Consider the following 21927-nt stretch of genomic DNA (forward strand, 5'->3'; position numbering starts at 1 on the left):
GTTTTAAATACCATTCCAGGACTCTGTTTGTTAATCCTAGGGTCATTATTTGGAATGAAACTGCCATATCTTATTATAGTGACTTGGCGCCTGCCATTTCTTCAGGGAGGGGATTGAGCGAGAGAGACAGAGGCAGGCAGGGACAAAGAATGAGAAAGACAGAAGAGGTCTAAATTCAAATGAAATAGAAATATGACAAGAGCGCCCAAAGCTCTTAAACCTGCCCAGGCCTAACAAGTCCTGAGAGTCCTCTTAAAGTGGGCTTATTCCCCCTGCCTTGTGCCATCTCAGCCGTGTCCTTATTTTCACCCTGTTTTAGGCCATTAGGCTAATGTCTTATTGGCCAAAGTCTGACCATACACCCTTTCCCTCTCCTTTACTCCCCTATTTTGCTCTCACTCTCTCTAACCACTCCCACTGTCTTTTTCTCTTTAGCTGGTGTGTGAAGCTGTGTGTCCAGTCCCCTATAAAATTTGAGTGTTCTGATCGTGATTATTCATCTTTTTTAACAGCTCCATCACATCTCCCAGTACGTGGGAGGCCAGGGTCTTTTTAGCCCAGCGCTTCAGCATGTGTCAAGTGTTCAGAAAAAACCCAGAGAGCTACTCTATTATAACATGTTGACTTTAAGGTGAGAAAGAAATCAATACTGCACATATTTAATGATGTACAAGACAACACCACCACAGAGTAATATGGCAGTAAAAGGTCTAAGGGAAAGTGGTGTGGTGAATGTAACTCACTACGTGAACGACATAATTGAAATGACACATTAAGACGTGACTATGATACAGCCAACCGCATAAACACCAATGATATAACATTGTCTGTCAACATTCCACTACAGACAATAAAACAAAAAAAAAAAACAAAAACAAAGAAACAAAAAAAAAACCACACAAAAAACCGGCCTGAAGCATCCATATGTCCTGAGCAACTCAACTGTGTCAACAGCCTGAGGGAGTCTATCATTTCTACACACAGTGTGCTATTTTTCTGGAAGATTCCCCATTACATATGGTTTACAATGAGATGAAGTGTTGTATATTAGATTACAGCTGCATGCAGAGGCAGCAATGAGGTTTCTTTAACAAACCTGCTTGCCTATTTGTTTTAGATGCAAATCTGTGTTTATTTAAATATTTACATGGTTCCATTTGTTTAGTGTTTTGAAGGCATTGTGAAAAGTGATGGTGTGACTAAACTGATTGGAAGACAGATTGGAAGACAGACCAGGAGGTTGGAGTAGGCATTGGTGGATCTCTTTCTATTTTTCTACATCCATATAAAAATATACACTGTATGGTCAATTTGTGTCAGCTGTGCTTTAAATAGTCCCCTAACCAGTCAACTTAACAGGATAACTTTCATAATTATGGTTCTTTCTTCAGTAGAGTTACTTAACCCAAATGGAGAATAGGAAAGAGGAAAGACATGGAGACTGAATCTCTTGCCAATCCGACCGTGACACAAAATGTAAAGAATGAAAACAAAAAGGCACGTCTCCTTTCAATGACATGAAGACCCTTTGAAACATCTTAGCCCAGTTTTAAATCCCTTTCTGTTCCTGTCTTCTGAACTAAAGCCTCGCCAGTCTGTATTCTAATCCACATTATGTCTGATGAACCGCAATTCAACCCTGACTTCCCCCTCTGCTCCTCTCATGTTAACCTCAAAAACCACAGCCAACATCCATAAAGTCCTAATGCCCTTATCATTCATGAGAGGAGAGCAGGGATACATAAGGACAAATGTGTTCCCCCATTGCCTGTTCTGTCTGTCCTGGAAGTCAGTGAGAGGTTCTATGGACTCATCTGAGTGTAGAGGCCAAAGACAAGGAGAATGCCGCAAGTCCTCTCTGGGGAGAGGGGGGTATCTCATTATTCCTCCTTTTTCTTGTTTTCTTTCCCTTCTCCAACCATCATTACCTTGATAAATTATTGACTTTACCAGAAAAATTAAACTATATAAATAACTCCACAATGAAAACATTATCCCCTTCTGAAAAGCTCACAGCAGCCAATAAAAACCTGCCTGACTTCCATCAGGCTACTTGGGCTTGGACTATAGTTATGTATGACTGTGTAGTTCAGCCCGAAGTCCTCTCATCAGTTTGCTCTCTCTCATTTATGTATGTGCAAAAGGATGTATATATTAGTTTCTCTATACTGATTCTTTCTACAAATTATATTAATTGATGCCTTTTCCTAAAGCAGCATGGTTGAGATCACATAAAAACCTGAAGTTGGAGAACATTTTTGTAAGCTGCACTCTAGCAACCACCACCTAAGATAGCAGATTAACAGCAGGACCAAAACAAATGTCTCTATTTCTTTCTTTCACTTTCTGATCCTTCCATCAAATGAGGAAAATGCATCGTAACAACAAAGACAACAGTTCTCCTTCCAGCCTCCTAGAACCACAGCCAGATCAGAGGATAGGATTCTCAGCAAAGGAGGTATGTTCTTAGAGCTCCAATGGCTAAATTTAGAACTGAAAAGAAAAGCCAATGAGATCATTACTCTGGTAGATGTACAAGAACAATGAGAAGCGCAGGATTTGGGAGTCTCTCAATCAGAAACCGGTAATGCTGCCAACAAGAACATTCATTAGGGACAAATAAAGAAAATACTTAGAGGCTAGTTTTATGTGAACCAATTTGTGGCGTAATTGTGCGGGAAGACAGAAATGGAGCTCAAACTGGGGAAAAATTACTTGTTTTCAAAGTCCTTGTTCCATGGCCTCCTCTGTAAAGGATAATGACACAAAAACAACTGTTAACACTTCTGTGATGATGTTACTAAGCAACATTCAAACCAAATCCATGATGTAAATTAAATGACAAGTCTTGTATGTAGTTTTTAAATTGAAGTGAAAAACCTCAGTCCTATAGTGCCTCCATCAGAATATTACGACAAATAGCCTGATGACCAAAAATATTAGTTAGGGTTAGGTTGAAATATTAGTTATTCTCAAAGCAAACCACAGCCATGCAGCTATGAGAGAGGAAATTTTGACAAAACCTAAAGACACTTAGAAAAGGCTTAAATATATGAATAGCATGTGCGGAGAGTATGAGCAGTTTCTAAAAGAAATATAATTCTTCACATTATGATTGAACAGCTTAAGTTAATTGCAAAGCTTTGTGTGTTTAGTTACATAAAATATCTTTCATATTTTTTATCATGCGCAGTGTTTCCAAGTCAACTGGAGCTGGCTTTGGTTCAGCTGAGCCAGTGCTGGTTTCAAAAGTCTGTGGTACCTTGTAATATGTACCCTGTTTATTTAATATGTGCAGTGACTAAATCCAAAAAGTGGAAGAGCGACAGAGTAAAATATTTTGTTACCAAATGGAGGTGAGTGGATACGGACACAGAGATTCAAGCTGGGCAGCCCCACCGGCCGAGTATGATATCACCCTGCCCTCAGTGCTTTCTGGGGAAATGAGCTGCACTGAATTGGTTCTGTGTGTCTCTGTACATTTGCCTACACATTAACAGGCACCTTCCAAAAGCCTCCAGGAAAGTCCCCTTTGATTACTAGAAAACTGTAGCTAGGCTGAATGTGGTAACAAAACAACATAACACTCTCTTTACATCATAAAAGTGCCAGGCATGTGTTACAGTGTCCAATTGGAAGCAGGGACATCTAGCTAGTACAATTGTTTTGAGGAGGCTTTAAAATAATAAAAACTAAAAATAATTTTCTTCCAGTGGATTATTATTTATTTGTTTATTTTCCTGAGATGATTGCTATGAGAAAATAAATAGCATTGGTGATTCCATACATCAAGGATATTGGATTATTTAACTGTGAATAGTGTTTCTACATTCTGCACTTCAAAGTCTTATGATGGAATATAGAGTATATTCTGGACCACACAGTGTTTGTGCAAATAGCAGAATTCAGTTAAAACAGTCCACAAACAATACAGTTAGATAGTATTTTACCATTGGTATAATTTCAAAAGAAAATGATTACAGCCTCAAGCCTCCCTGTGCATAACACAACAAGCTTTGCACATTGGAATTTGGGTATTTCTTTTCTCTTAAATTCAGTCAGATTGGATGGGGACATTCCGTTACAACCATTCCAAGTCTCCCCTGAAAATGTTTAATTTCAGTCAGAGCTTTTGCAGAAAGGATATTCAGAGTTGTCCTTAACCAACTGTTGCATGTCTTGGCTGTGAGCTTTGGATCCGTATCCGATTGAAAGGTGAACCTACACCTCAGCAAATCTTAAGTGATCCAACTTAAACTCAATAGGTAGATCACATGCCCTAGGATAAACATGCAGTTATTGCAAATAGATTTAGATAATTCCATTATATCATTAGAAATACCTCCTGCTGAAAAAGTAGTCAGCAGAAGTCATCATTATCTTCAATGAACAGTCAACAAAATATCAGCACTACAAAATCAGGAAAATACAATACCCTAATAATGAATACTGCAAAGCTGTTCTGAGCAGTGTCTTCCTTTTAACATTAACAGCTAAGACAGAGCCCTCATCATCTCCCTGCTGTTTAAACATCCAGCTCCTTATTCCCTGCGTGCACAACACTTGGCAAAACAATTAATAAATCATCTTCAAAGAGCCTAATTCTAATCATAACATGTTAGATGTCAGCAGCTCTTGTGAAATGACTGGGGTGGGGGGTTTACAAGAGAAAATCCACCCTAACAACAGAATCCACATAATCTATTCCTATGACCTCGAACTTTGGAAAACCAGAATTCTGAAGTTTTGGACTTTTGTTAAACTGTTTGCCATTAGAGGGTTAACACATGGGAAATCCGTTCTGAGCTAAATTTTTACCGGAGCTGCCTCGGCAAACTGAACTTTTCACAAAACTCTGCATTATACAACTCTTGCCCAAAGGGTGAGGGTGAGGGCAGGATAATTCTGTCTATAGAGTACAGGCCAAAAGTTTGGACACACTTTCCTATTCATTTGAATGAGAAGGTGTGTCCAAACTTTTGGCCGGTACTGTACATCAAGTGCCTGTAGGGAATACGACTATTTACTGTTACCTTCACAATGCCTCAGTTGATTACAGGACCAGTGGTTGATTAAGAAAAATGATGTGGAAAAGAATTTCATTTTATGAATCTCAGAGTATTAATTTTCACCACATTCCCGCAACCCTGACTGATGAAGCGTTCTTATTTTTCTTTCATGGCCCATGACATGGTATTATCTTAACATACAGAGAAACAAAATAGTAAATTACAGGAAGAACGCATCATTATATATCAAGGATGAGGAGAAACTAGAGCTGATGGAAGAGTGCTTTCAATGTTGTAAGCTTCTCTGTAGTGTTGAGCAGTAGTTTATCAAGAACCAATGACTGCAGGGAGGCTTATTGTTTCACCCTAATTAAAACCACAAGGGCTAAATGCCTTTTCTTATTCTGATTGCTTGCGGAAACAATTTGTAACGTTTCATTACAACTGATCCTGTAACACTATGGTGTTTTCCAGAGAAGATGCTATTCATTTAATGACAAACTCTACTCAAGTGCACAGAGTTAGATTAGGAGCACTGAGGGCTGGACTTTCACAAAATACAGTACCAGTGCCTGGTTACCAATGTCTTGTTTTCACGTCAAAGAGAAATATTTGGATAAGAAAGCACTCAAGTCTGACTCAGAATATGTTTCTCTCTAACTACTGAAGCTAAAAAACAATAAGATGCCACGTACAAAGAGGTGAAATTCGAAACGCTCGTACACACATAGTTTTAAGGCCAGATGTGAGGTCCACTTAACATTTCAAGGCAACGCTGCAACTATATGAACATGTGTGTCACTGATTAATTGTAAAGTCCAGCGTACACACACACACAGTGGAGCAGTCATGCAGTCTATCATGACTCGCAAAACTGCTAGATAGATAGATAGATAGGAAAACAATAAAGTTAGACAAAAGGAAGAAAGAATAGTCACAGAGATGGACAGCTGGTGGATAGGATATCATGCGCATGGTATTCAGTGTTCTAAGATGAGTGTTGCTGACGAGCTACAGCCTGATGCAGCTTGTGAGCATGCTGGAGCCAAGGTGACTATTTACTGACAACCCCTAATGAGAAAATATACTGTTCAGATGTGAGTACGAAAAAATGCTGTGGTATGGAAAAGCCTTTAGTCCACATTGGATAAAACAAGGAACAGAGGGAAAAGTAGGAGGAAAAAGGCAGCATGGCATTTCAGCTGTGAGCTTTTAAAGCAAAGAAAGAACTCTAATGGCCTTTTTTAGACTGAAATGTCAAAGGAACATTTTTCCTATCAAAACACTTGACACGAGGGAACGTCATACACATGCAATGTTATTTACAGCTCCAGGATGACTTCACCCAAAACAGGGAATTATCACTCCTGTTGGGAACACATTTCCCAGGATCTTAAAAAAAAGACAAACAACTACTTGCTTCTTTCCCCTGACTCGTCACTGTGATACTTTGGCAGAGAATCTTTCGACCGTTAAAGTGTTTAAAGGACATGGAGCCTAAATACTGTCAGAGTCAAACAACAGAGACTGGAAAGGCCTTTTAATGTATTTATTTATTAATGTATTAAACTGCGTGACTAATTCAGTTAAATGGCGCTAGACAGGACATTCCATTGGATCACATTCATTAAATATCTACAGAAAAACTTAAGAGGTGGGCCATTAGGTTTATAAATAGCCATGAGTATTAAATGAAAACCATTTCTACAGTCAGTGAGGCTCTGTGCTTTGTCATGGACAGCTCCTAAACAGAGTGACTGCTCTAGCCATCCTTCCAGGTAGGAGTGTGAGAATACATGTGTGTATGGATACAATATTCCACTATAACAGATTCCTCAAATTGATGAAAATACCATTACTAGGGCTTTTTGCACACTTGTAAAATTGTGTAGGAACACAGTGTTGACCTATTGTGCTACAATCAATAGGAATCTGCCACAGTGCTCCACAGTGCGTTCCTATCACTGAAGCAATTTTTCCCCATTTGCAGAAAAAGCATCCATCTTCTGCGATCAACGTCATTTCCTCTGCTTCTCCAATTTATCCATCTCCATCCAACATGTTAAAATTTTCCTACTTCCAGACAGGATCAACTTGGAAAATTAGCAAAAGGCTCTAAGGAAGAGTATTCCTTAAGATGGGTACGAGGATATGCTATCTGATAATACAATCAGAGAAGGAGCAAAAGAGGATGACACACCTGGGTATGAAGCAGGTTCACTCAGTCAGCAAACTGTTCTATGTTGTCTAACAACATAGTAACATAGCACCATTTCATAGAAACATTCAAAGAATGTATCTTTAAACACACAAACAGTGCCAGTGATTGCAAATGTCAGGGGAGAAGTAAATGCCTCTGCACTTTATCTTGTATATTCATCTTTATTCAAAACACAGAGGATATTTTACTGAACGTTGGAACAGTCATAATCCCTTTGTGTGTGTAACCCCCTCTGATGCACATTTGATGTCATGGTATCTTGCAATGAGTGACTGATATGTCAGTGATATCTCAAATATAACCATGGCTCAGTTTTGGGCTGGCAAACCTACCTGTGACTGTTTTGGTTTTCACTGGGCTGCTGGCGTAGTCTGAGGCTTGATTGGAGGGCTGTTTGGCCAATGGTGTGCTCCCTGCTGACATGTCGTCCTCCTTCCTCTTGGCCAGTGGAACTGGACCTGGATTCTGCAATAACATCACAGCAAGAATGAGTATATATGAGGCAACTGGGAGGGAAACATGTTTTCGCATGATTGTATATCCATCCACAATGGCATTTTGTAAAAAAAAAAAAAATAAAAAAAAAACAAACATTATTGAGGTGTCCTGTATAGCACCAAGTCTCAGAGAGCTTCAGACAACTTTAACACAATGCAGTGCGCATAGTGCAGTGAAAGACATGAAGAGAGGCAGCGAGAGAAAGAAAAAATGCAATGGAACACAACAGAGGCATCCAAGACCAACAAGGACTAGTGACAGCTCCCTGTTTTGTTGAGCAGTCTCCCATGCTGCTGGCAGGAAAACGTGCACGCACGCACACACGCACACACACACACACACACACACAGACTGCTGAAAGACAGAAGACTGGAAGATTGGTCCGAAATGAAGAAAACCCCTTAGTATCAGCCAGCAGCATCACTAGGCTATGATGCAGCTGCACAAGGCTGGAGGCCAACCATGTACTGCAGCCTGTGTAAACACACAAACGCATGCATGCACGTGTGCGCGCACACACACACCCCGATGCATTCATGTGCACGCACGCACACACACACACACACACACACACACACACACACACACACACACACACACACACACACACACACACACACACACACACACACACACACACACACACAGATGCAGCTGTTTTTTTCAATGACTGGGTCAAGACCCTATTGCTGGTAGTGGCAAAATTAAAAATGGGCTACTGACTGAGGTATGACGCCAAAGATTATCACAATCATATGACAATTCTGATGGTTCATTTATGTGAAAAGAAAAATGGTTTAAAAAACAAAACAAAACTTAAGTAATTCAGTTTGCACAGTTCATGGAAAATATGTGCTTGGCCACATTTTAATACTTGGTGCTTAAACCAGGTACCTTACAACAAGGCTCATATCTGTTGGATGACATCATTTGAGCAAACTAATTTCTACCACATACCCCAGGGGCTTAGCCAAGTAAAATGCATATTTAGAATTCATTCTTTTTTTCCTCTCATTTTGTTTCTCTTCTTAATGTACTTCCCCAAACATAAACCTCTGTGGTAGTTTTAGTTTACTGTTAATTAAACTTCTTGGTTATTTCGCCTCACCTTTCAAGACTGTCTCACATTTTCTGTTGTCCCCTCTGTGTTTCACACCAACTTACCTTCCATCTTACCTGTTTTTTTTAGTGTGTTCTTTTCACCTCTGTTGATCATACCTGCCCTCTCTATTGCTTTATATACTTTCTATTCTTCCCATCTACTTTACCACTAAAGCAATTCTTTCTTGGTCTCGTTTTTCTTCTCTGTTCCGAGTACCTCCTTTCATAATTTCCCAACTCTACTAGTTAGAGTCTTCTCTGTCCTTCACAGGCTGTCGAATGACCTTCAGCTGAAAGGCTCAAGGCAGCCAGACCTTGAGGAGGCCTTGACAAACAGCTGAGGTATATGACCTTGGAGAAACAAATACATGAACACAGGCGCAGGCACGCACGCACACGCACACACACACATACATTTGTTGCAGCATGTTCTGACACACAGCAACTAATGTGTATCCTTCACACTGGCTGCAGTTCAACTCATAACATGTGTTTAACCCCAGACAGCAATAACCTCCAGAGCGAGGAGTTAGTTCAATTAACTACCTTTCTCTTTGTCTCTCACACATATTTATGCCAACAGCCCTTCCAAACTTCAGGAGCCATAAAACAGAGCAACTTTGTAAAATAAAAAAACAAAACAAACCAATAAAAGTATTACAATATGATACTTTCAAGTATGATATATATTTATATATATTTACATGTGCATACATATGTACACATATTTATACACTGCAATCAGACTGAGCATACCCGCTATGTGTGTGCGTGTGTATGGGTGATGGAGTCTGTGTAGTGTGAGCACAGAGCATTCAGTGTCCATAACCATCACCATGACCCCTGTCAAATAAATGGAGAGAGACTGGATGGAAGACAGGGAGCAAAGCACATGGAAAAAGGTAGCTGGGAACACACACACACACACACACACACACACACACACACACACACACACACACACACACACACACACAGTGGAGCAGGTTACCGGCAAACACAGGTTAAAAATATGTGCAGCTACGTGCAGTAAAAATTTTCCAAAAAGTGTTCAGGAGTCAAAAATATCTGGAGGCAGTGCAGGGGATGTAAGTAGCTTTGCTGTTGATTGCTGGGAGAGCACTAGTTCTCCACCATCCCCAGAGAGTGGCAACAGCCCCCTAAGCCTCAAAAAAGAACCCTTGTTGACAGCTATACAAAGGGCAAAGGGGGAAGGCTGAAAATGCTTATTTAAACACGAGAAAGGATCAAGTACCTGTTGCTGTTGCCTGGTGCTACCTCTGTTAGGTTGATACAGCAACCATGTACAGAAGACTGGATCCATGTTTACTGCTATACCCTGGACACTGACCAGCAGGACTGCACCTGGAAAACACAAACAGAGAAACAACAACAATAAAAAAAAACAAAGCTATGATAAATGAGCAGTTCTTCTAAATAAATAAATAAATAAGGAGGGACACATGGTACATATGTCCTGCCTTTCAATTTTTTTTTAATTATTGTTCACAAACACAGTTCAACTCTCTGATCAGCGCAACTAATTCAAAACCACCCAGATCAAAAGATGCACAGAATTACTGACTTGAGGTGGAAACAATTTCAACTACAACAGAGGAAAAGTATTCTGATGTTCCTGTTGTGATTACTTCTGCAAAGTAGGAAGGACATGTATATGGATCACTGAAATCAATGTAAGGTAATGAGCAATGATAGCAAGTGACTTAGAGCAAATCTGTCCAGATTCAGTGTCACATTCTTCCACTTCTACACAGTTTACTCTGTCCTAATGACCTGCTTGTGGGTATCAAGCCTGCTTGTTGGAGAGCACCAACGAGCACTGTTTGTTTCAAGTGCTCTGTTCAAAGTGGTATCACACTAAGCCAAGAATAACATTTTCTTTTGATAAATTTCTATGAAACTCAAGACTCTCTCTGGGTTTTGGTTTACTCTTAAATAATAATCTTTACCAACAATAAGAGGGCCCTGAGGTAATGCATTAGGATCCTATCAATAATGATTCCCATGCCGACAGGATTAGTGTAAGGTCTTTGGCATGCCGTGGAATGTCCCAGCATGACGATAGGAGGATGTTTCGGCTCTAGAAGGACTTTCAGCAGTTTAATGGAGCTTTGGACAAAAACCCAGTCTTCTGTTTCAAACCCTGAGGCAAAGTCGAGTGCAAGTTAAAGTGTGAACGTGTAAATGTCTGTGTGCAATTCACCTCTGACAAAGTCCGATTGCTTCTTTCTTTTCCTAACATTGAAGCATCTTTCAAACATGGACAAGGCACAATTATAAACTCTTCCTCAAAGCACACTTAGACATACGCACATATTTTTGTTACACCAGCTCACTAGCTTGGCAAGAATTACTGTCTCGTACATTAGTCCCTGTGAACAATGCAAATAAAACAGCTCCAATTTGCTCCACTTTTAAAATGTTCCGTGATTTGTGGCCTGTGAGCCTATGTATGCATTTGCTTTAAAATGTGTATGGCTGAAAGTATGGGCAATGAAAAATGTGCCCTTGTCAGTTGTGCAAAATGTTGATTATGTAAGTTGTTAAGTTTGTAGTGACATTAAGTAGTATATACTGTACGTGTATCAGCACTGTGCATGGTGTCTGATCATCATTTATCAAGTGAACTGTTATACTCAGTCATGGCTTATTACTGGTAAAGAATATTAATCCTTTCATCTTCTACCACTCTGTTTCTGGGTTGTGGGGGGTGCTGGAGCCATTTGGGGCGAGGGTAGGGTACACCCTTGAAAGGCTGCCAGTCCATCACAGGACATGGTAAAGAATATTTTCTTAAAAATCTTCTCTGAAAAACTGTCATTGGATTAGGTCAAAGTGACTCACTTCACTTGCTCTATTGCTCCTTCTATCTTTATACTTTCCAACACTTCCACTCTCCCATCTTTTCACTTTATTTTTTTTATCCATCTACTCCTAAAAACCTCTTGGTCTCCCTAACAACAGCCTTGTACTTATTTTGCATCCACCTCTTTCCCTCTCCTCCTGATGAGGAATCATAACCTCAGCCCTGTGGGTTGAACTCTTACACCACAATGTGGCTGCTTAATAGGCTTTGGCTGTGGGCTGACTTCAAGTGGTTTCATCATAGCCCAGAACAGCATGAGCAGTATAGGACCCAAATGTCTGGGAATGGCTGAGTGCTGAAGATGTAGTGAAGATGTAGTCAATAAATTTATCCTAAATTGTGGTATATGGGAGGTACTGAGCGTGAAAACCCACATTTTGCAGAAATGAGTCATTGTGCATAAGTCATTTAGATGGAGGGCTTAAACAATTATTGCAGAGATAAATGAGTGAATAAAAACATAAAAGACAAAATGCTTAATTGCAGATATTTTTCTGTACCAGAATGACACAATAATACTGTTGTCCGCCACCAGGTTGTGTCAAACTAAAGCTGGAACAGCTAAAAAGACAATGCAAAAACATTCACTTTCACATGTTGACAAAAGAATCAGTAAACCCAATTTCATCTTGAAAGGATCAACTTTCCCATGGCACTGATTGCATTTCTATGGGTTAGGGTTAGCTGGTTAATTAAAAAAAAAAAGGTAACAAAGGACGATGGTAACATAATTTCACAGTATATAGTATCAAAGCTAGTACATACATCCCAAATATAACAATCATACATGAATAAATAAGTCTTCAAGTCCAGTAAGCTGGTTCTTAAATAATTAAGTAAGGTGAAGTAAGTGGAAGCATTGCAGCTGCTATCATCTTATGTGTGTTGAGTTTGTCTGAATTCTTTGAATGACAGCCATGACCATGTTGATACAACACAACACCACTCAAAAAGCTCTCTTTTTGAGATTAAAAGAGCAAACAACCTTTATTCCCTCTTTCTTTGCCAGACTAACAGTGACACAGAAACAAAATATGTGTTGACCTGGCCTTTGAGGCTTTGAAGACCAATGCTTTACCATCCACACTGTGTGTTCTTGTTTCATGATAGTGTTGACATAACTGCCAAGAATGACACCTCCTTTGAAGCATTCAGCACCATGAAATGGCCTGGCATGCTTAGAGGGCGACCTAAGCAGCAGGTTAACTGTTGTTTTTCTCTGCTCTAACAGGACGGCATATGGGTAATTACAGAAAGTGATGACAATGATAACAAAGGTGTTTTTCTTACTTCCTAAATGATTCCTCAAGAAAACATCAGAAAACTGCGCAGTGGCCTAGACTGAAAATATACACAACCACAGAATGTGTGTGCAGGCATTTGTAAGGACACACTTACCTTGACTCACAAAGAGTGGACCTATTAATGCCAAAGGTGTTATTTTTTCTTCAGGAGACCAGTGGAGTTAAAAGAGGGCATGGAGCTGCTGGTGTTGTTTTACGGCTGTCTGACATCTGTCCTCAGGCTACAGTGGGGCATTAGGCTAGACTGAGAAAAAGTCAACTAACCTTTAAACTGTCACTCTCTTCCTTTCTGGGTCAATTGCCCCAGTGATCAGCCACACTTCCATTTGTCTTCATACCGTCTATTTATCAGGTGACATGGTTCATACATTGAAAAAATCAGCTTTTGTGCAGTAACTGCGAGCATGAAATTCAATAAACTGGGAGTGGTTAGGTCAATTCAAGTTCAAAATCAAGTCCCACAGTGGAGACCAAAGCCCTGATTGGGGTTACAGAGGGCACGACCTCTCAACAACAGGGCCATGACCCCACCATCAGGGTAACAGACAGGCAAAGAGAGGTGGGAGTCACACGCCCTCAACCCCCCAGATAGTCTGGGTGGTGGTGGGGGGTGAGGGGGAATTCATGTTCTAGCCAGCTAATCGCCCCCGCAGAATCACTTCATTGTTGGATGTGAGGCAGCGCTGGGACCCTGCGTCCAGCTTCTCCAACAGAAAATAAATAAATATAGCCCAGCCCGTGTCAGCCAGATGACTTTTGACAGGTTTGGTTAATTTCGAAGCCAAGTAGCAAAACAAAACATTACGCCAGCGTGCGGGGCCTACACTGCCTTTAATTGCTTTTCCGATGAGCTCATGACTCAAAGGTGTCCTGGAATGAGCCATGCAGCCGACAGGTGTTCTCTACTAGTGTGTGTGTCTGTAACTTCTGTATGTGTGTGCGTGTGAGTGAGTGGGTCAGAGAGCTGGATCTGATGACACCACTGAAAAGGGGCTCAGCTGTGTGTGGGTGGATGCAAGGAACAGTGTGTGCAGTGTATGTTTTGTGTAGGAGTATTTACATGCTTCCTCATGGGCATATTTCTATTTGCATCCATTTATGTACTTGTATTTGGCAGTGTAAAGACACAAATTCAAAAAGCTTTACACCTTCTTCTCAAACACACACTACTCACTGACACATATTCAGTGTACTTCTGGTTCCTTGCCTTGCAGCAGCCCAGCAGATTGAGGGCAATGCCAGAACACTAGAGCCCAGAGCCCAAGAACGACGCAAGCAGGTTTGACCAGAAACAGACCCTGGCCTACAGAAAGCCTGCTTTCACTCAGAGACCATGCAACTGAGCAGTGGAAGTCAATATATTTGTCTGTGTGCATTTTAACAGAATATAAGAGTTTATGTCCGAATATGTGTGTTTGTCCTTCAACATGGCCCAACTGTGGTAGCCTGCAGCTGACAGTCTAGACCACCTCATAAAGGACTATGGCTATGGGTACAGTAACAGTAAAAGGCAGGAGGAAAGCTGGAGAGTGATTCAGCCTGTGAGGGAGTCATTAAAATACAAGCAGGTAAACATGGAGTGGCAGACCAAAGACCAAAACAACAAAAACAGGCATGGAGAAGGGAAGGGATAAAAAAGAGTGGCCATAGATACCATATTTAGAGAGATAAAACACAGAAAATAGTGGATGATGAGAAAGTATTTTTAAATACTTTTACAAATCTATATGATAAGAAAGTTGGCCTCTGTATAACTCATGGGACAAGTGCAGTAAGTCTCCATACATGCAAGTGCTGTGAAGAGAGGATGCATCTCATACACACAAGTCTGGATAAGCAGGGTAAGCAAGCATAGATCTAATGTATGTCCGAAAAGTCAATTTTCATAATTCAGAACTGTGATGTTCACTCATTGAGCACCTTACTGGAAAAATTATGTGAATACTAAATAATAATGCATAATCATACTAATATTACTAGAGCCTCCATATACTTTCAAAACAACCCCAGTTCGTGTCATGATTTTCACAAAATTTTGGGAAAGCATTTGAGACTCTGATCCATGTTCAAAGGATTACATCACTAGATTTCTGAAGATTTGTCAACTGCTGCCAGTCCCTCATTTTACTACATCCCAGAGGTGTTCTACTAGATTCAGAGCTCTGTGACATGGTAAAGGAACATGATAGAAGTAGCCATTGACAGATGATAAATTGTAGAGATTTTAGCTATTCTCCTCTGATAACTCATATTAGTAAGGTGTTTCTGCTGCTGACTGGAGGCCTCCTTTCCACCATTCTAAGTCTAACTTTAGACTTTTGTGTGTGAAAATCTCTGATGATCAGCAGTTACATGCAGGAAAAAATCCTCAAACCAGCCTAGCTGACAGCAACGATGTCACTGTTGAAGATCCTGAGATCACATTTTTCCCCATTTTGTTTTATGATTTGAAAATCAACTGAAGCTATTGACCTATATTTTCTGGATTGCATGCATTGTCTTGCTGCTGATTGGATAATTGCATGATGAAGCACGTGTAGGTATGTTCCTAATAAAGTGCTTGGTGACTTTACACACAGCAATATGGAAGTAGAAACAGTCCAGATTGTGTTTATGTCAACATGTGTACATGGATGGTGATGGATATAGTGACCACAGAGGTGTAGCTCATCTACAGAAAGAGCTATCCCTATTCCCATCAGGGCTGAGGTTCCATCTTTCCCATACGCTGGATTTGTTGACTCATGGTTTTTCGCTCTGGAGTTGACACCTTTCCCAGACTAATGTGCAAATCCAGCATCACTGACCACGCTGCAGTTCTGCTGTCTGTCTGGGTGGTGCTTGACTCAACAGTAGTACTTTCTCCATCTAGGCCTTCTGTATATACTGGCAGGAACAGTTACATCACTGTGCTAATCTGAACATGTATTTCAAGATACATATTTAATTTAAGGTGATTTTACAGCTATTATAAATGTATGAGATGTCAGTTGAGCCACACTAGAAACAGCCTAGCAAACATTTGGAACAAATACAACAGATGTGTCTTAAATAGAAAAGAGACCAAGTAAATTTTTGACCATGTGAAAATGCAATTATGCACATCCCTAGTATGTACTGTAAACCAATAGTGAGGGTGCATGAGGGGTTTGGAGAAGCAGAGCAACAGCTCTCTCCAGTCCAGATGTTGACAAGAGGCTCTATAGCTATACATATTCCCTTTCAAGTCGATATGTCGACTTCATACATCGACTTCAGCTCTCATGGTGGTGAAAATACAGAGAGATGCTGCACAATTGCTGCATGTCCCCCTGCTGAAAACTAAGTGGCCCCTGATTTGGAGTATACCAGCTTTTATCTCTTTCTATCCTCTTTCTTCCCACACTTTTTCTCTGATATGCCCACAAAACTACATTGTCTTTCCATTACTTGAAATTGTACTGCAGGAAAACACTTAAAGTCACGACCAAGTGTGACCTGGCCCTTGTCAGCAAGATAGCCAGCCTTCTTAATGAGACGAAACAGACCTGGTCCTGATTGCATTAATGTATCATTACTGCATCCATCATGGACCTACGGTGTACTGTGTGAACTTTAAATGAGCCCCAGTATAATGTAAGGGGAAATAGAGAGACACTTCTGAGCTCATTAAAATAAACAGACTTCTGCTTCTGCTGCTACTTTCCCACAGATACTTTCAGTTTTGAATAGTTACCTTGAAAACTCCTTATCGCTGCTATCATTCAGCTGACTCAGGGGCTTTCTTTTAAAGTTCAAGCTGAGTTCTTTCAGTTTGTCATGAGGATGGTGGGAGTCAAGAAATTTAATGTCTGTCATTAGCTGGGGTTCTTTCCAAGTTAAAGTTGTATGAATTACTTTCTAACAAACAGGGCAGCTTATTACAAATGGCAAAATTTAAAGTTTAGTTGATATATTTTACGAATGTTTCTTATTCTCTTGAGGCTAAAATGTCCATAAAGCAGTTATATAATTAAAAGCAGAGGTTATACCTTGTCAAATAAATATTGAATGTATATATGTTTTCATTCAGATAACTGAAAGCTAACCCCCCTGTTCTGCTGACCACCTTACAAATATTGTGAGAAAGATTATTAATTTCATTGAATTAGCATGAGGTTTCAATTTTGTCCATGTCCAGTGCTCACAGTCAGATGACAAAAATTAGTAAGATTCCAATAAGTGTAATGTGCAATGAGCAATTAAGTCTATGCATTAAACTGAGAGTTTAGGGACATATCCAATTAAAACTACGTATAATCCATTGACTCTAATACCAATGCTCACACACACACAAACTACACTCAAGGGTTCCTTGGTGCATTGTCCAATTCTTGGTTGGATCTTAGACAATGACGCAAGTGGGGAGAAAAAAGACAACATAAAACTTAGAGTGAGGATCATTAGAGGAAAAAGCAGAAGACAAGAGAATATCATCCAAATCATGAGACAGCTGACAACTAAGGAACAATCAATTGATACTAGGGCTTGAAACCATGAAATTTTAGTTGATGATTCATTGCTACACAAATAGTTGAGATTAATGATTTAACTGTCTTTGGTTGACCATTTTATGCCATTTGTGTAGTATAAGCCTAAACGTAACTTATACACCCACAACTACATCCATGATGCTAATGTCAATAGGTCACTGCATATTAGAAATTAACCTTGAGATGAACAGTGGTTAGGGTTAGGGTTTAGGGTTACCACTGACCACTAACCCTAACCCTTAGGCACTAATTCTCCACTCATGAACCAGTAAACCATAGCAGAAGAAGGGCATAAGGACAACATGTCCTCAAATGATTGAAAACAACATAGGAATAGTCATGAGTACATGACATTTCTGTTCGCTTTATCCAAATGCTTTTCTACAGATGAATGGAAATGATTTTATGACATGTAATAATTGTGACAGGCCTATTGATGAGGAGGGCAAAATATGGGGATTCTGTGTCCTAGTTTTCATTTCATTCATTACCTGGGCAGGAAGACAAAATATCAATTGTCATATGATTGCCAAATGAAGTCATAGTCCTTCATACGATGGACAATGGACGATGGAATTTGGAGGAGAGATGCTTGTTGAAAATTCTAAGAAGAGGTAGATCAATAAAGAATTGCAGCTATGTTGATTCTATTTAGTGTGTAAAGGTAAACAATGAACTTGAAGTTTATCTTTATTATTCTGCAATTTTTATCTACTGCTAATATTTACTAATGCACTTTTAGTGCTACCAGGCATTAATCCCTTTCTATACAGTGCTGTGAAAAAGTATTTGTCCCCTAACCGATTTCTTACTTTTTTTTCCCTCACCTTTGTCACCATTTCAGATCAAGCAAACCTAAATATAAGTTTATAAGATAAACACAAAAATGCAGTTTTAAGTGCCAATTTTATTTATTATTAAGGGAAAAAAAGCCATCTGAACCTACATGGCCCATGTGAACAAGTAATTGCCCTTTAAACCTAATAACTGGTTGAACCACCCTTAGCAGCAACAACTGCAGTCAAGCGTTTGCGATAACTGGCAATCTTTCACATTGCTGTTTTTTAAGCCATTCAGAAGTGGACTTGCCGGTGTGCTTTGGATCAATGTCCTGCTGCAGAACCCAAGTGGGCTTCAGCTTGAGGTTACATTCTCCTTCAGGATTTGTTGGTAGAGAGCAAAGTTCATGGTTCCTTCAATCACAGCAAGTCGTCCAAGGCATGGCCAAGGCCATGACACTACCACGACCAAGTTTCCCAGTTGGCATGATGATCTTTTTATCAAATGCTGTGTTCATTTTACGCCAGATGTAATGGGATGCACTCCTTCCAAAAAGTTGAACTTTTGTTTCATCAATCCACAGAATATTTTCCCAAAAAAAGGGATCATCAAGTTGTTTTTTGGCAAAAGCCTTTGTTCTTTTTTTTGTCCGCAGTGGCTTTCGCCTTGGGACTCCATACCATGCATACCATTTTTGCCTAGTGTCTTTCTTATGGTTGAGTCACAAACACTGACCTTTACTGAGGCAAGCGAGGCCTGTAGTTGTTTAGATATTATTCTGGGTTCCTTTGTGACCTTTTGGATCAGTTCACTGCACTCTTAGGATAATTTTTGTAGGCCTGCCACACCCAGGAAGGTTCACCACTGTGCCATGCTTTCTCCATTTGTGGATAACAGTGGTTATGCTGGAGTCCCAGATTTAGGCTTTGTAACCTTTTCCAGACTGAGACATGTCAATTACTTTTTTTCTTATCTGCTCCTGAATTTCTTTGGATCGCAGCATGATATACTTGGTTCAATGTGGCCTACTTCACCTTGTCAGACAGGTTCTATTTAAGTAATCTCTTGATTTGAAAGGTCTGGCAGCAATCAGGCCTGGGTGTGGCTATGAAATTGAACTCAGCTTTTGACAATATGAATAATCACAGTTACCGCATTATTTAAAAAAAAGGGGGCAATTACTTTTTTACACAGGATCATGTAGGTTTTGATAGTATTTTTCTCTTAACAAATAAAACCATTTTATGTTTCCTTGGGTTATCTATGTTTAATATTTAAACTAGTTTGATGATCTGAAACTGTTGAGTGTGACACACATGGAAAAAAGTAAGAAATCAGGAAGGGGCAAATACTTTTTCACAGCACTGTATATTTTCACTTGCATTTGTATTGGACTCTCGCACCTCTCTATCTCTCACACCCCCTTTCTTTTCTTTTTCTCCCGTCTCTGTCTCTCCCTTCTCTCACTCTTAACCAAACTGAACAAAGGAGATGGCTCTCAAGGTTGACTCTGGCTGTCTGAGTTTTCTGCCCCATAAAGAAAGTGTTTCCTTGAGCATACTGGGATTTGTTGGATTTGGTCTAAACTATATGTAAAATGCCCTGATGTAACTCTTATCATTTGGTTCTTTTATGGAAAAAAAAAATGTTTTAATTTATTTGATGGGAATTCCCAAAACAGATCCATCATAATTGCAAGAATAGATGAACAGCGGTTTTGAAGGTACTAAATTATTTCTTGAACATTTTTTTGATTCCTGTTGAAAGTAAATTTAATGCACTGTGTTTTCCTTTTTATCTTATTCTCTACAGTTATATCTTCTTTTGGCACCTTCAACTAGAAAATGACCGCCTGACCCTCTTCATGCTCTTCAACAGTCTTCATTCTGCCTTCTGGGGAACAAGCAAGACAATCAGGGACAAGAACCTGTCTTCAATTACCATCAAGCCTTTCCACCTCTGCAAAGTCTCTGTTCCCTTCCTTGGCCTTTTGTCAATGCAGCGCACTTTGCAATAACCCTCAAAGTCCTGGCTGAAATTTGTGATCCCTCAAGAAGCTGGGAATGCTGCTCTAAAGAATCTTATGTTTGCATTTCTACATGCATTGAACTCCCTGCATTGGTCTGCTTTTTTATGTAGTATATCTGTCTGTCTGCTAGTCTATCTGTCACCCAGTTGTCTGGTCTGCATCAAGTATTGTGTCTATTTGGTGTATGAATGCAGCAAAGTTAATTTTATATACCCTTTCAATTTTGGCAACAATGTAGGTGATAAGCAGTTGCAGATAAAGCATTATTGCTCTGCAGTCCTCAGAGATCAATAAAGAACATTGCCAGAGTTTAAAATGACTTTCCATTGATATTCAGTTGATTACTGTTCATGTTAGCGTCAGAGTTTTTTATTCCAAAGAAAACAATGTTGCTGCCAAAAAATAGGATGAGAAACATTTTCTTTCTGGTAACCTCCACAACTCTAAGAGAAAAGTACCTACATGAAGGAAAGCGAAAGTATCTACAAATAAATTCATTCAGTCACCTTCTACAACTTATCTGTTTTTGGGTCACAGGGGGTGTTGGAGTCAATCCCAGCTCACTCTGAGTGAGGGCAGGGTCACCCTAGACAGGTCACTAGTCCACACAGGGCCAACACGCAAACACCAACAACCACTCACACTCACACTGAGACCTACGGACAATTTAGAGGCACCAATTAACCCACACACGATGTCTCTGGATGGTGGGAGGAAACCCACGCAGACACAGGGAAAACATGCAAGTCCCCAGGCCGGGAACCAAACCTGCAACCTTCTTGTTTTGAGGCAACAGCGCTAACCACTGTGCTGTCGTACTAACCTGGTCAACTATTATATGCCTGTAAAAGATAAATAAGTGTGAGCATGGATGTTTTTGCTCTCTATTAACCTCAGTTACACTCACTGTGTTAGTCTCTCTCCTTTGAATGTGATGTTGTGCTCATCTCTTAACCCATACTCCTGTCTTGTTCTTCCAATCTCTGTGGGTCCCTCTCAGTTCTCAATCCTACTATCCACTTCCTCCTTATCCCGTTGCTGGCCACAGTAGATTGAAGATTACTCCTCTTAAAGACATAGCCTTAAGTGGTTGCACATTTCAACCATTTAGTAATTTAGTCTAATGGTTTCAGGATGAGCTATTTTAACTGCAATGCTTGGACGAAAGGCTAGAGGGATGAAGGGCTGTACAGTATGATGAAACACTAGCTCTGATTGGCTGGATTTTCGTATCCAGGAAGGGGGTCACCAGAGTGTCAATGCTAGGGATGAGCTCAAAAAAGATATGATGATTACAAGTGAATACACATTTCTAGATGTAGAAAAAGCATCCCAAAATTAGTTAGAAGATTTTTATGGCTGCTTTATATTCATGTAGACCTCTTGTAACAGTAAGGGGGCTTAGGGCAATGTTGTTATGGTAGGCAATGCAGTGCGTGTTTGTGTGAAAGAGAGAGAGAGGGAACGTGTGAGTGTGTTTGTGTGTGCCCTGATTGTTCAGAAGAAGAGACCTTGGCCTGTTATTAGTTCTTCATGAATGAAGCCTCACTGACAGCAAAGTAAATGCCAAGTGTGTGTCCTGTTGTT

General features: G+C 40.0%; 1 protein-coding gene across 5 annotated transcripts in view; it reads right to left on the reverse strand.

The window, feature by feature from the left end:
- The window catches only part of vps13b (vacuolar protein sorting 13 homolog B), a 283913-nt gene that overhangs the window by 156216 nt on the left and 105770 nt on the right, over positions 1-21927 (reverse strand). For all 5 annotated transcript variants that reach the window (XR_003840835.1, XM_029503627.1, XM_029503624.1 and 2 more), the window contains 2 exons: positions 10085-10194; positions 7563-7695 (listed from right to left, as the gene is read on the reverse strand). Coding sequence is in view for 4 of the 5 variants with exons in the window: in XM_029503627.1 (XP_029359487.1) it covers positions 7563-7695; positions 10085-10194 (243 nt within the window). In the remaining variant the exon portion in view is untranslated. The remainder of the gene's footprint in view (positions 1-7562; positions 7696-10084; positions 10195-21927) is intronic.

This window comes from Echeneis naucrates, chromosome 6 (assembly GCF_900963305.1).
Source record: "Echeneis naucrates chromosome 6, fEcheNa1.1, whole genome shotgun sequence".
In the NCBI taxonomy this organism is placed as follows: domain Eukaryota; kingdom Metazoa; phylum Chordata; class Actinopteri; order Carangiformes; family Echeneidae; genus Echeneis; species Echeneis naucrates.